Source organism: Ranitomeya imitator, chromosome 3 (genome assembly GCF_032444005.1).
Source record: "Ranitomeya imitator isolate aRanImi1 chromosome 3, aRanImi1.pri, whole genome shotgun sequence".
In the NCBI taxonomy this organism is placed as follows: Eukaryota; Metazoa; Chordata; class Amphibia; order Anura; family Dendrobatidae; genus Ranitomeya; species Ranitomeya imitator.
The window spans coordinates 131190229-131206414 of record NC_091284.1 but is presented as its reverse complement, the minus strand read 5'-3'; the positions used below and the strand labels follow the sequence as shown (position 1 = coordinate 131206414).

The window sequence follows — 16186 nt, the reverse complement described above, 5'->3', positions numbered from 1 at the left end:
AGAGAATACATTTCAAAAAACCTGATCTGCACATCCAAACATAGACACAGTGTGAACAGGTGCTGAACCCAGAGTCGCCAACTCGTATATATTTAAGTAAATAGGGCAGCACACTGCAGCGCCAAAACATGCAAACTTGAAAACACAAAATTTGAACTGCATTACTGCACTGAAAATATGAAAAATGAGAGCTTTTAGCGCATAAAAATGGCCAATTTTATGTGTACCTCGTAGCCACGATAAGGCATCTCTCTTATACGAGGCCCTACGCTTGACCTACCTCTCTGAGAATAAACGTCTCCATCTGAATGGGTACATGTGAAACCTCTCCTTGGACTCAAATTCTCTCTCACTGTGGAGGGGTATTGGACCTATTATAATTAAAACACCTGAAGCTAGGAGGCGGGGAGTGCACGATCAGAAGGCTAGAGAATACATTTCAAAAAACCTGATCTGCACATCCAAACATAGACACAGTGTGAACAGGTGCTGAACCCAGAGTCGCCAACTCGTATATATTAAAAGTAAATAGGGCAGCACACTGCAGCGCCAAAACATGCAAACTTGAAAACACAAAATTTGAACTGCATTACTGCACTGAAAATATGAAAAATGAGAGCTTTTAGCGCATAAAAATGGCCAATTTTATGTGTACCTCGTAGCCACGATAAGGCATCTCTCTTATACGAGGCCCTACGCTTGACCTACCTCTCTGAGAATAAACGTCTCCATCTGAATGGGTACATGTGAAACCTCTCATTTTTATGCGCTAAAAGCTCTCATTTTTCATATTTTCAGTGCAGTAATGCAGTTCAAATTTTGTGTTTTCAAGTTTGCATGTTTTGGCGCTGCAGTGTGCTGCCCTATTTACTTAAATATATACGAGTTGGCGACTCTGGGTTCAGCACCTGTTCACACTGTGTCTATGTTTGGATGTGCAGATCAGGTTTTTTGAAATGTATTCTCTAGCCTTCTGATCGTGCACTCCCCGCCTCCTAGCTTCAGGTGTTTTAATTATAATAGGTCCAATACCCCTCCACAGTGAGAGAGAATTTGAGTCCAAGGAGAGGTTTCACATGTACCCATTCAGATGGAGACGTTTATTCTCAGAGAGGTAGGTCAAGCGTAGGGCCTCGTATAAGAGAGATGCCTTATCGTGGCTACGAGGTACACATAAAATTGGCCATTTTTATGCGCTAAAAGCTCTCATTTTTCATATTTTCAGTGCAGTAATGCAGTTCAAATTTTGTGTTTTCAAGTTTGCATGTTTTGACGCTGCAGTGTGCTGCCCTATTTACTTAAATATATACGAGTTGGCGACTCTGGGTTCAGCACCTGTTCACACTGTGTCTATGTTTGGATGTGCAGATCAGGTTTTTTGAAAAGAAGTCCATTTTATACTGACTGCATCAAAATGGACACTCCACAGCCCTGGTTACGACCACATATGGCATATTCCTGTACTCAGGAGAAATTGGACAACAAAAACTCCTTTTAACCTTGTAAAAATCAAAACTTTGAGGCTAAAAAAATGTTCTGTAAAAAAATATATATATATATATGTGCTGCTCAGAAAAATAAAGGGAACACTAAAATCCCTCATCCTAGATATCACTGAATGAAATATTCCAGTTGTAAATCTTTATTCATTACTTAGTGGAATGTGTTGAGAACAATAAAACCTAAAAATGATCAATGTAAATCACAGCTAATATCCCACGGAGGTCAGAAGTTGGAATGATGCTCAAAATCAAAGTGTAAAATGAAGTTACAGGCTGATCCAACTTCAGTGGACATGTTTTAAGACAAGAAAATGGTGCTCAGTAGTATCTGTGGCCTCCACGTGCCTGTATGATCTCCCTACAACGCCTGGGCATGCTCCTGATGAGGCAGCAGGTGGTCTCCTGAGGGATCTCCTCTGAGACCTGGACTAAAGCATCTTCCAACTCCTGGACAGTCTATGGTGCAACGTTACGTTGGTGGATGGTGCGAGACATGATGGTCCAGATGTGTTCAATTGGATTCAGGTCTGGGGAACGGGCGGGCCAGACCATGCTTTCATCTTGCAGGAACTACTGACACACTCCAGCCACATGAGGTCTGGCATTGTCCTGCATTAGGAGGAACCCAGGGCCAACCGCACCAGCATATGGTCTCACAAGGGGTCTGAGGATCTCATCTCGGTACCTAATGGCAGTCAGGCTACCTCTGGTGAGCACATGGAGGGCTGTGCGGCCCTCCAAAGAAATGCTACCCCACAATAGAAATTGCTGCTAATCTTTTAACCCTTTTATCATCCCAGCAAAAAAAAAGTCTTTAAAAAATGATACTGATGTAAATAAAGTAGAAATGTGGTAAATGTTATTTATTAACTATTTTGTGTGGTATGCCATTCTGTTTTAAGGTCAAAAAAATTCAAAGTTCTAAAATTGCTAATTTTTCCAATTTTTTGGTCAAAGTTTCAATGTTTTCATAAATAAATGCAAATCCTCTCATTGTATCCCCCTTTTTTACTGTGTTCTGCTTATCTACTTCACGTCATTGAATTTCGGCAGGGTATGACTAAAGTGGTAACACCTGCAATAAAACTAAATTATAAGTTATAAGCATTGTGCAACTGGGTGCCAAAGTTCTGCAGACCATTGTTTAGTGGCTATTGATTCATGCTTATGTTAAATAAGTATTGCACAAAATGCTGCTGTGTAAACTTTACTGTCTACAACCTACACCACAGTCATCTGTCAGGAAGTGGTAAATGCAGCTTGACTTTTGAAGTCTTAAAGCAATTTGCAAATATACCAATCGCTATTTAAAGGGAACCAGTCACAATTAATGCTGCCCAAACCACTAGCATCATGATCCAGGTATGAAAAGGACAATAGGGAGAGAAGTGACTAGTCCGGCGCGGCCTCCAGATGGCTTTTTCCTGCCTCGCTCTAGTTGATTGGAGTAGAATTGGCGTGCACATAGTGGACAAGGCGAGGTGCTGGTGGAAGGGGGTGGTGAGCCCCTGGGACGTCTGGTGAAGCAAGTTTACCGCACACTTTTGAGTTGAATGCAAGGACTTGCATTCAACTCAAGAGTGCTCGGTGAATTTGCTTTGCTCTAGTTGATTAACCGGTCTCTTCAATCTTTACACATAAAGAGAGATACCTGTCAATCACCTGGAGTTGTGCAGGACGACGCTGTCTGGGGGCGCCACCGGACTAGTCCCGTCTCCTCCCTATAGTTCACAGCCGAACCTTCAAACTATCTTTTCTCTGAAACGCAAACAATTTTAAAGAAAAACCTAAATGTCTGCCATTGTGCAGTCAGGTACTGACTCATCTTGCGAGTGCTTTGAGCAGCATGACTCAAGTGACAGGTTTTCTTTAAGAATGTCATGTTCTTCCAAAGAACCCTCATCCTTGGACCAGTAGTAGTCCTCGTGGTCTATTCGTCATTGTTGTGATCAGTGATTGTCTTGGCCGGCATTGTCAGCCATTTCCCATTAAGAAATTATATTACACTTCTGCTGGTCAGATGATTAGGCTGTAAAGGAGGCCTGACGTAAGCACTTTTGTCTTCAGTTCCTTAGGGTAGATCAATCACCATTTTAGCAGCTTGGGCTGCTGCGCTGTCTTTACCCCAATTTTGCACACTACTTCAGCTATACCCATCAGTAGCGTAAGTTTAAAAGCTTGTGGGCCCCAATGTAAACTCTCCAACAGGGCTCCCAAATATCCCAGGCCCAAAAGGTTCCTCTTAGGTTCCCCTAGGCTCAAGAGTTCAGGTGTGACTTTAACCCTTTAATCTGCTGTAGTTAAACCCCTGCTGTGCTTTCAAATTGCCCTGAAAAACTTAAAAAGTGAACCCTCCAAAGGGGGCACTTATAATTTCTTTACAGCTCAGTAGGGTTATTAAAAAATCATATCTGGAATTTATATGAAGCTAGATAAAAGTGTAATCCCATAATTAAAGGGGTTGTCCGCTACTAGGACAACCCTTCTTAAACTAAATGTTCAGCCCTGATAAAAGAAAAAAGCCTATACTCGCCTCCCATGCCGGCGCCATTCCTGCGGTGTCGTTAGTCGCTCTCCCTGGGGCTGTGATGCGGTGTTGTGACATGTGACGCCGGAGCCCAGTCAGCGCTGGCATCACTGATCCCGCCTTCAAGCAAACTGAACAGTTGGAGACAGTGATGCCATCGCTGAATGTGTGCTGAGCAGCACGTGTCATTTCACTGCATCACAGCCCTGAGAACGTGAGTGCCGACACCGCTAGAACAGAGCCGGCACGGAAGGTGAGTATATGCTTTATTATTTTATCGGGGCCAAACATTTAATTTAAGAAGCGATTGTCCTAGTGGTGAACAATCCTTTTAAGAATTATTCCCTATCCATATGATTAATATCTAGGGGTTCGACCACTGGACCCCATATTGATCCTGAGAACAGAGTTGTGGATCCAGAGAATTGATGTCTGGAATGGAGCAGAGGCGCATGCCTGGTTCTATTCCATTTTTGTGACTGATGAAGATAGCCAAGTACTGCTCTTGGCTTTCTCTGGCTTGCAGAAACAATTAATGGAGCAGCATTTGAGCTTGCACGAATCTGCTGCATTCAAGACTGGGCTCTGCAGCCCAAGATAGCTGGGGCGCCCAGTGGTTGGACCCAAAGTGATCAGTAAGTTATCCCCTATGCCACGAATAGGGCTTAACTTTCAATTCTGGGAATACAACTTTAAATTAATGTTTTAGGAATTTTTTTACTTAAAAAAATTATTGGTACCTTAAACGATATCTAGTGAAGTAAACGATCACTGTGCAAATGACTGCGTTTGGCTTAGATGTAAACTGTACTGTATTCTACTAGATAACATAGTATACAGTGGGTATGGAAAGTATTCAGACCCCTTTACATTTTTCACTCTTTGTTTCATTGCAGCCATTTGGTAAATTCAAAAATTTTAATTTTGTTTCACATTACCGTAATTTATACTCTGCACTCCATCTTGACTGAAAAAACCCCAGATATGCAGTAATTTTTGAAAATTTTATAAAAACGAAAAGCTGAAATATCACATGGTCATAAGTATTCAGACCCACCCTTTCCTCAGACACTTATATTTAAGTCACATGCTGTCCATTTTCTTGTGACTCATTCAACTGTGCACACAGCCCTGGACAAGCATTCTCCCCCTCCAATCAGATCAGTCCATGAGCTGTGCAATGGCATCAGTGTGTCGAGCGTGGCGGCGCCTGTCCTTTTATAGCCTCTGATGAGGTAATGCAGCCAGCCAATCACCGTAATGCCACTACCAAGATGGCTATGGTACTACAGTGACTGGCAGGCAATCTCTGCATGCTTGATGGCTGGGTAACAGGTTGCAAACATTCGGGTTTCAAATTCGAACACCAGCTAATGTTTGCCGAGGGCCGAGCACATCCAAGCACACAGATACTCGATTGATATCCAAGTATCACCAAGCACGTTCGCTCATCCCTAGTGGTTAGTCCTCCACGATGCTTGGAACAACCTCCCTGCTGAGTTCCTTCAAACACTGTGTATAAGTACCTAGAAGAATTAATGTTGTTTTGAAGGTAAAGTATGTTCACACTAAATACTGATTTGATTTAGACTTCTCTTTTGATCATTCACTTTGTATTTTTTTAATTGATAAAAATAAACTGTTAAGATTTCGATGTTTGAAAGCAGTCTTACTTTGAAGCATTTTTTATGCACACCGACCTAAAAATTTTGCACAGTACAGAATGTTTTCTAGTAGAATATATGATCAGCACAGTTTGGAAAGCCAGGAGCACAGTCATTTTCACAATGATCATTTCCTCTTATGTTACAGTATGTTTCAGCAATTTTTATGTAACCTGACATGCTTTGAAACAAAAATCATTTTGCCCTAGTAACGCTTCGAGCTGTTTTGTGTTGTTTCGATACCCGAGGTCATTTCCTGGGATCATTGCATATTTGATATGAAGGCAATGTATTTACCCACATGTTAACATAATTGCTCTGGACTTGCATGAAATAATGACAGATATTTATACATTGGTAGAATAAGAGCACATAGTTTGCATGCACAAAGGCAGTAATATCTGATTTAGCAAGTACTTGAACACATCACTAGAATCTGGATTTCAGGGCATGTTTATTTTGTACTTTTATCCTTATGATCTAATACAGCGGTGGCGAACCTATGGCACACGTGCCAGAGGGGGCGATGGTGGCACGTGTGCCATCTCCTCAGCACTAGCGCTTCCATCACTCTACTCAGCCCGCTCGCCATCTCACTCATCACTAGCGCTGCGGCTACTCTCCTCTGCATGAACACCCTCCCATCAGGCCGCACACAGGTAGGACTGTGATATGTGAAGAGACCAGATCAGTGTTGGAATGAACAGAGATGAGTAGTTTTTTTTATATGAGGCCATTATACTGTATAGAGCACTATATGGGCTCATTATACAGTATGAAGCACTACATGTGGCCATTATACAGTATGGAGCACTACATATGGCCACTATACAGTATGGAGCATCATATGGGGCCATTATACAGTATTCAACATCATGTGGGGCTATTATACAGTATGGATCACTATGTGGGGACATTATACTGTATGGAGCATCATACGGGGCCATTATACTGTATGAATCACTATGTGGGGCCATTACTGTATGGAAGTCAATACAGGACCCCGTTATACTGTATGTAGCACTATGTGGGGCCCATTACACTTTATGCAGGGCTATGTGGAGCCCATTGTGCTGTATGGAGCACTATGTGGGGCTCATTACATTGTGTGGAGAACTATGTGCAGCCATTATACTGTATGGAGGACTGTGTGGGGATTACAGTTGATGAATCATAGTGTGATGGAGTCACCATTCTTTGTTGGGGGAATTGAGGGAGGGGGTACAGTAGTTTTGTAGGAGGTTTGGCCTGGTGTACTCCGAAAACCCTCCACCCGCCACATGCTCCTGCGGGGACAGCAGCCATCTTAGCATCATGACCTGGTGCTGCAGGAGGTAGAGAGGGGACTTTGACAGGCACATCAGGGGCATTAAACACCATTACCGCTGAGGATACAGCTTTTGTGTTTTCTCCCAGGTCTGCTGCTCAGCAGTGGAGTTGGCTCCATGATCTTCCTGGTGGAAACCCATCAAGCAGAGAGGATACCACTGGGTCTTAAAGCAGCCATGCACCTGCTACTGTGGTAAGCGCCACTGTAACCTCAGAGCATGAGACCCGAGACAAGAAGTTCACAGACTGCTCCTAAACAGGGAATCCCTGCACAGCTAGGTAGCGCAAGACAGGGGTGATCATGCTATTGTCACTCTCCACTTTCTCTCCTGTAAAGGGACGTGATGCCATTTTACCTCAGATCCACACTCCTTACATCCTACCTCCTCTGAGCACTGTCTCCACAAAGTGGGTAAATGCTTGCCCAGTGATAAGGGGTCTCTGGTGGATGGGGGTGCTGATTCCTGGCCGTAGTGGAGGAAAGACTTTCAGCAAAAAATATGGTAAGTAGGAAGGAGTGTCACAAACAGAATCCCAAGATGGCATCCTCGCGTCTTGCAGGAGGAGACAGTAGGATGTCTGTGGGGATGTAGCAGCCAGATTGGAGGAGCATGCTCACAGGCACATAATACAACTCTCATGCGTCAGAGGTCAACAATGAACTCGCAAGAGAAGCATGTCTTCAACAGGGTCTTCTAACACAGGAGGAGGATGGACCCCTGACATGACTTTTTATTAATAGGTGTCCCTTGAGGTGGGAATGTCCCATTAAGGGTAAAGAGAGTGTTCCTGGAGGAGTATCCTTAGGTGAGTCTTCTTTGCTGGATGTTCTTAACATAGTCAATAGATGCAATTCCACTTTCGCTACACTGACAGGCGAGGTGGACTACATTCTGGAAACTATTTAAATAATCCACCTTGATGTGCAGTTGGTGGCAGAGTTTACCATGGCAGTTGAGGGTTGACTAAGTGATCTGGAGAATGCTCTCCCTCTTGTCCGTAGGGACATTCAAAATCATGCAGTAGCCATGGCTGCTCTCCTGGCTAAGGCAGATGACCTGGAGAATCGCCAAAGACACAATAATGTCAGGCTGGTTGAGGTATCGGAGAAGTTGGAAGGGGGAGACATCGATAGTTCTTTGAAAAATGGCTGGTTGACACCTTTGGCAAAGAAGTCTTCACTCCTTTGTTTGCAGTAGAGAGATCTCACAAGATGCCTATGAGGCTAGGTCAGAGGGCAGACCTCCTCAGCCTATACTGATTAAAATCCTGCACTGTAAAGATTGGGACATTACACCAAGTAAAACACTGGAGAATCAGGACATTAGCTTGGCTGGCAGAAGATTTCATTCTATATGGATTTCTCAGCATATGTCAAGCGCAAAAGGTCCATGTTTCTGGACATTAAAAGAAGAATGAGAGCATTGGGCATGCAATATTCAATATTCTATGATCCTGCTACACTGAAGGTGATAGGTATTACTACATTTTTTGAGACTCCCAAGATGCTTTTAGATAGCTGGACACTCGTGAACATCAGATTCAACAGGATATGAGAACCGGAAGGGCCTAAGCTAGGATGGGCTTTTGGAAGAAGAAATCAAATGTGCTTAGTCTTATGGCAAATGGATTAATGTGGAATCCGGAATGGAGTTTAGGCCTACTCGGCAGCATGGACATCTCTGTACTAAGTATACGGTTTAGTTTATGCACATTTTTTTTACTTTTTCTTGCAGTAGAGGAGCGGTCTGTGTTCTGCAGTCACCCGCATCTGGATAATTTGTTATCTGTGTTGTTTTGCTGAAGAGAGCATAACAAATGGTTATCTGTGTTCTTGAACCCCATTCCTTATTTGTAAGAGTAGATTTACATCATTTCGGGTGGAAGGAAGGTTTTTGGGTTGGGACAAGGGGAAGTATTTTCTTGGTATGCAAATATAATATGGTATTTCTTGGTTAATGGTAAGGACAATAATTCTGGTGATTGCTGTATTGTTTAGGATTTATTTTTGGTTTAAGAAAATGGGTCTAATGGTCAAGTTCATTTCATGGAATCTTCGTGGCTTAAAAGATAGCTCTAAAAGACAAGCAATTTTCGAGTATATTAAGAAGGTTAATCTAGCGATTATAGGGCTTCAGGAGACACACATGACCAAGAATGTTACGTAAGTTCTGGATGGGCTATAGCTTACATTCTGTGTATTCTAATTATGCCCTAGGAGGAGTTAGTCTTTTTGTGTATACGAGTATTCTCTTTAAATGCATAGACTCTTTTAGAGATGATGAGGGCAGGTTTCTCAGTGTGTGTTTGTACATTATTTCATTTTGAGTGTATCACTGTTGTGGTATATGTCCCCTTTCCTTATTCAAATATCCCCCTAAAAAAATTCCAGTGTAACTTGCTGACTGGCCAGATACCAACCTTATAATTATGAGTGACTTTAATAATACTTGTAATACTTTTAAGGATAAGTTCTTTGTGAGTGATGACATTCTGTCTCCTTTTGGCTGCCTTATTAAAGAAGCACTCCCATCAAAGTTTTTATTCTCTAAATATATTGCAGTCATCATATTCTATAGCACTGTGTAGTTACAATTTCTCATTTTGCCTTTCTACCCACCTAATTGTTTTCTTTTCTCTGCTTTATGTAGAAACAGGAAGTCTCTTGTCCCTGCATTTATCATTCCCCTCTTTAACTCCTGACCTAACATCTCCCTCCTCCAGGGACTTTTGCAGTGACTCATGAGTCATGCAAGGAAAATTGACCTCTTGTTGCTACATAGAGCTTAGAAGAATTCAGCTGGTCAGTTTCTAATCACATGATGCCATAGACCTAATGGAAAAGAGAAGAATTTGCTGGGTAGAAAGGCAAAGTGAGCAATTGTAAGTACACAGTACTTGCAATATATTAGGACGATAAAAATTTTGATGGGAGCGAACTGGGCATAGTATACATCTGGAGGGAAAGAACTTGCAATCTATGAGTTTTCTCATGTGCCTCTTCGACATATCAGTCTCTCTAAAGAATTGATTTAGTTCTCTGTCATTTTCTTATGGTCTCAATTTTAACCAAGATTTGATACTCCCGGAAACCTTATCAGATTACTTTCTTCTCTTATTCCAGGTACTATAAGGGTTACACACTCTTCAGTCTGAAAACTTAATCCATTTTGGCTCGAACATTGTGACAATGTCACGGGAAAACTGCCTGAATTTTTTTGATTAGAATTTGTGCTCAGCGCCCACTGATGTAGTTTGGGACACTATGAAGGCTTTTATGAGGAGGGTGCTAATAAGCAAAATAAAGACAGTAAAGGTAACTCGCGAACAAAGGGTATGGACTTCGAGAACTGTAAGGGTGACTGAACTAGCATATGTTCAAAATCACTGCACTGAAAATGCAGTGGAAGGAGGCCCAAAAACAATTGCAATTATTATTGTGTGTTTTTAAAACAGGAGGGAGAAACATTTAATTGGACGTTTATTAGCCAAACTAGCGCAGTCTCCGATAGAAAATGTATTTAGATATCAATTAAGGGACATAGAGGGAATTGTAAGTTGTCAGACTACTAATATATTGCAGATTCTATGTGAACTTTTCTTCTAGCCTATATTCCTCCAGGGTTAATATTCCATGTAAATTGCATTGATTGAATTGTGCTAATGAGGATGAAGACTCTCACATTAACACATTATTGTTTTTGTGTCATTGCAGGACCTGCCTCCATATTTGTGCCAGCTGGATGTGACCTTTGAAAAAGGTAACTCTGTCCATGTGTCCCACAGATCAATAGCTATAGGTTACGGCAGTATGTCATTATTCTAACTCTACAGTCCCTTACCAGGGTGTTCAGTCCCGGCGTGGTGCCTCCATGTGGTGCTGGGTTTTTTCCCAGGAGATGCCATACTGCACAGACGTATAATGTGGCCATGTACATAGTGCCTTATCTTATGTCTGTAGTCAACCTTAGGCCTCATTCACACGTCAGTATTTTTCATCAGTATTTTGCATGAATAAAACAGGAGTGGAACTTATATAATTGAAAAAGTGACTCATGTTCTGTATTTTGGAGACACTCCTGATTTTGGCATCCAAACCCTGATAAAATACTGTTGTGTATGAGGCCTCAGGCTGGGGTTACTCACTGTTGGGTTCACACATCTGCTGATGGCCTCGTAGGACAGTCTGGGCATCATAGTCTGTACATGGACTATGACCTATGGATGTGCCATCACTCATATCAGTCAGGCTAACCTCAGTATCGTTGTGGTTGGTCTGAGATGCCCATTTATACAGAGAAAAATAAAACCCCTCTACTCTTCATAAGAAGGTTTTCCCGGTCATCAGAGATTATACTTTACAGTTGAAAATAGTATTGTCAGAGAATTGTAAGCAGATTAGTAGATTTTGTTTCGTCCATTAAGGGCCATTATAATAATAAATAAATAATAATCTTTATTTTTATATAGCGCTAACATATTCCGCAGCGCTTTACAGTTTTGCACACATTATCATCACTGTCCCCAATGGGGCTCACAATCTAAATTCCCTATCAGTATGTCTTTGGAATGTGGGGGGAAACCGGAGTACCCGGAGGAAACCCACGCAAATACGGGGAGAACATACAAACTCCTTGCAGATTTTGTCCAAGGCAAGGCTGCTGTGCTAACCACTGAGCCACCAGGCTGTCTTTTTTATAATTATTTTGATTTAAAATGTGGAGATTTTCATTTGGCTTTTGTTCAGATTGGTTAGTAATCATTGAAGATCACAGAAAAAAAAAACATTTAATTTATTAAAGAAAAAAAAGGACACGGGCTCAAATTTATCATTTATGTCCTGCTAGTTGTTCTATGCCTAATCCAAGCACGCAATGTGTTTCTGTCCGGCACAAGGAAATGTCCTGATGCATCAGATGGCAAAACTGTTCCCGTTGAAAAGCATTGAATCATATTGGGCATTAGCTGACATCTAGTGTGGCCCAAAAACATCCTCAGATCACCAAATGTCTGTAAGGAGGGCCTAATAATTAACGGGGTTGTTCCCTTTCAGTAAATAAGTGTCCACAGCTGCAGGTTATTATAAAGAAACAAACGGCGCTGTACCCATCGGTTCTGCCAGATTAGAACACACTCGTCAGACCCCTGAGCGCACTGATTGGCTGCAGCGCTGCTGATGTGACTTCAGTGCCACAGCCAATGCCAAACATTGGGGGCAGCGGCAGAGACTCATCCCTGGACGCGGGCAAGCGGAGTAGCTTTATAACAACCTGCAGCCGGGCACAGTCATAATTAAAGGGAACAACCCCTTTAGCTCTAACATTTATATTACATATGGATCAGTGCAAAGAATCAACAAGAGGTGTATGCAGTGCACCAAAATAATCATTCGTATAAAGTTAGCATTACCAAGCAATTGCTAATTTCATGCAACTCAACAATGTTAAGCTTCTTAAAGCGGATCTGTCTCCAGATATCATGGTGCCAACTGCAAGCAATATTAAATAGATCTGACCCGATGATGTGCTTACTTTAAAAATCCATGTCATAATGGCTGTATAATCCTTTATGAACATTTCCTCTCCTCCCACCTACCCTGATTGACCGATCCTCAGTGTCGCTCCTGCTGCTGAGATCTCCCACTGCTCTGTACAATCTGCAGTGGTCAGTCAGGCTGGGTGAGTGGAGACTGAATACACTTGGACTCATATACAGAGGGGGGAATAAGTATTTGATCCCTTGCTGATTTTGTACGTTTGCCCACTGACAAAGAAATGAACAGTCTATAGACTTTCAGTCAGTGGGCAAGCATACAAAATCGGCAAGGGATCAAATACTTTTTTCCCCTACTGTAATGCTCATCTTTATATTGGGATTATACAGCCATTCTGACATGGACCAGTTCTTCAGATTGCAGCGATCTGTTTAATAATGTATGCCGCTTGTATTGGGAAATCTGCTGACAGATACACTTTCAAAATTTCAATGAGAAGTTAAATCAGCTAATGTGAGAAAACAGGAGTGTATGAGACCAGAAGAATTCAGAGATGCAGTATTGCCCCATCGACTCCTATGGGCTCTGTATTAAAGGGAATCTGTCAGCAGCTTTTGCTATGAAATCTCAGAGCAGCGTAATGCAGGGGCAGAGATCCTCATCCTCTGCTGTAGATGTAGCAGTGCTATGAACGCTGAGCTCTGTATAACCGTGCCCACACCCCCGATTATCAGCTCCCTGTGTACACTGTACAGTGACAGGTGCTACTCAGTGGTGGGGCAGGGCTACACAGCACAGTTGACTAGGAGGCAGGAGACACCTAGTCCTGTAGGGATAATATCCTGCTAATAAATCACTGACTTTATTGAAACAGTAATACACAGCCTAGTAAGTGCCTCATCGCTGGATTCAGGCTTTCTGGCCGTACATCATGCTGCTCTCAGATTACATAGGAAAACGCTGCTGAAAGAGTCCCTTTAAGGCTTTGTATAACAGAGCTTGTACAGCATCCTTAAAGGGGTTTCCCAGGCACATAATTATGGTACCCTAAGCTCTATGTAGGTCATCGATATCAGATCAGTGGGGGCAGACACCTGGCACCCCCATTAATCAGCTCCAGCAATGGCTGGATGTAAACATTGATGAGCCGCTCCGGATCCTAATTATGGGTCATCAATATCATATGCCCGGATAACCCCTTTAATCTTAGACATCTGTGTATGTTGAGAATATTGGTGTTAAGGTTGTGCATTTGGGTGCAGTCATGATAAATGTTGACCCACATTCTCACCAGATTGCTGTTGTGACGGTGGTGACGACAGACAGATCCCGCGGCTGAAAGAAGTGTTTGAAGCATTTCCTGAAACCCCAATAAACATCGATATCAAAGTGAATAATGATATTCTTGTGAGAAAGGTAGGAATTATTGGACACTACTGTTAGTAAGAAGCTGTGCTTACATTTTGTAACCCCAAAAGTGCATTTACTTTTGCACTAAAATGTGGTTTTCATTTGGATTTCCTGCATGCAATTCATTAAATTTTTAAAGGGGTTGTCCACTTTGGATAATCGTTTCTTATAAGACAGATATCACAATAGTGAGATCATATCGGGGATCCTGCTATCGGGATTCTTATCCTCCCCAAGGAAGCAGCCAGCAAGTACTCATCTTGTTGAAAGGCCATTATATAGCACCTATTAAACTAAATGGGCCATCCATGTGCTACGCAGAGTTCCTTAAGACTCAGAAGATGGATTCACCCTTTACCACAGTTCTTGATTCTGGCAAATTGGGTTATGAGAATCAGATATATATTGATAAGCAGGACGACCCCTGTGAAGGGGTATTCTCATCTCCAAGATCCTATCCCAATATGTAGTACTAATAATAATAATAATAATAATTAATAATAATATTAGCAAATACCTTCAATTAGAAATGTAGTATAGTTCTCCTGATTCGCTATGTTGCTTACCCCATGTGCTGGGCATTGCATGACCTTAGGTATCCATTGTTATGACCACTAACAAATAACTGTCACTATATGAATGATCATAACCATGGATACTTAAGCTACTGCAATGCCCTGCACAAGAGGTATGCGACATAGCTATTCAGAGCAACTACAGGTGCTTCTCACTAAATTAGAATATCGTCCAAAAGTTAATTTATTTCAGTACTTCGATGCAAAAAGTGCAACTCCTATTATATAGAGTCTTTACAAGCATAGTGATCTATTTCAAGTATTTATTTCTGTTAATGTTGATGATTATGGCTTGCAGCCAATGAAAACCCACAAGTCATTATCTCAGTAAATTAGAATACTTTATAACACGAGCTTGAAAAATTATTTTAAAATCTGATCTGAAATGTTGGCCTACTGAAATGTATGTTCAGTAAATGCACTCAATACTTGGTCGGGGCTCCTTTTGCATCAATTACTGCATCAATGCGGCATGGAGGCGATCAGCCTGTGGCACTGCTGAGGTGTTATGGAAGCCCAGGTTGCTTTGATAGCAGCCTTCAGCTCGTCTGCATTGTTGGGTCTGGTGTCTCTCATCTTCCTCTTGACAATACCCCACAGATTTTCTATGATGTTAATGTCAGGTGAGTTTGCTGGCCAATCAAGCACAGTGATACTGTTGTTTGTAAACCAGGTATTGGTACTTTTGGCATTGTGGACAGGTGCCAAGTCCTGCTGGAGAATGAAATTTCCATCTCCAAAAAGCTTGTCGGCAGAGGGGAGCATGAAGTGCTCTAAAATTTCCAGGTAGACCTCTGCGCTGACTTTGGTCTTGATAAAACACAGTGGACCTACACCAGCAGATGACATGGCTCCCCAAACTATCACTGAAAGGCCTTTTCTTAACAATCCTTTCAAGGCTGCGGTTATCCCGGTTACTTGTGCACCTTTTTCTACCACACATTTTCCTGCCACTCAACTTTCCATTAATTAGCTTGGATACAGCACCCTGTGAACAGCCAGCTTCTTTAGCAATGACCTTTTGTGGCTTACTTTCCTTGAGGAGTGTGTCAGTGACTGCCTTCTGGATATCTGTCACGTCAGCAGTCTTCCCCATGATTGTGGAGCTACTGAAACAGACTAAGTGACCTTGTTAAACGCTTAGGAAGCATTTGCAGGTGTTTTTTTGTTAATTATTCTAATTTACTGAGATAATGACTTTTGGGTTTTCATTGGCTGTAAGCCATAATCACAAATATTAACAGAAATAAACACTTTAAATTGATCACTCTGTTTGTAATGACTCTATATAATAGATGAATTTCACTTTTTGTATTGAAGATCTGAAATAAATTCACTTTTTGACAATATTCTAATTTAGTGATAAACACTTGTATACTACTGTCACGGATCCCTACTCCGTGATGTCACTAATTCGTCACGTGTCCGCTCTCACACATGACTTGGGGTTGTGCCTGAAAGGGTTATCTATCTCCCCACTCTCAGTCCAGCATTTAACCTCTGTCCTATGCTGTAATGGGAGCATAAATCACACACCGACCCAAGCCACACACCCGCTCATAGATGCTGCCACCACTCACCGAATACACGGTTGATGAGTCCCGGACTATTAATACTAATATTGTCTACCACTCATAAGGCTCACACACTTTAGGCTATGTATTCTTTTAGAACATTCAAAGTTC

At 41.9% G+C, this 16186-nt stretch overlaps 1 protein-coding gene across 1 annotated transcript in view; it reads left to right on the top strand.

Annotated features, from left to right (window-relative positions):
* Nucleotides 1-16186, top strand: part of GDPD1 (glycerophosphodiester phosphodiesterase domain containing 1) — a 117350-nt gene that overhangs the window by 78807 nt on the left and 22357 nt on the right. The window contains exons 4-5 of the mRNA XM_069761455.1: nucleotides 10738-10783; nucleotides 13811-13932. Coding sequence (XP_069617556.1) covers nucleotides 10738-10783; nucleotides 13811-13932 — 168 coding nt within the window. The remainder of the gene's footprint in view (nucleotides 1-10737; nucleotides 10784-13810; nucleotides 13933-16186) is intronic.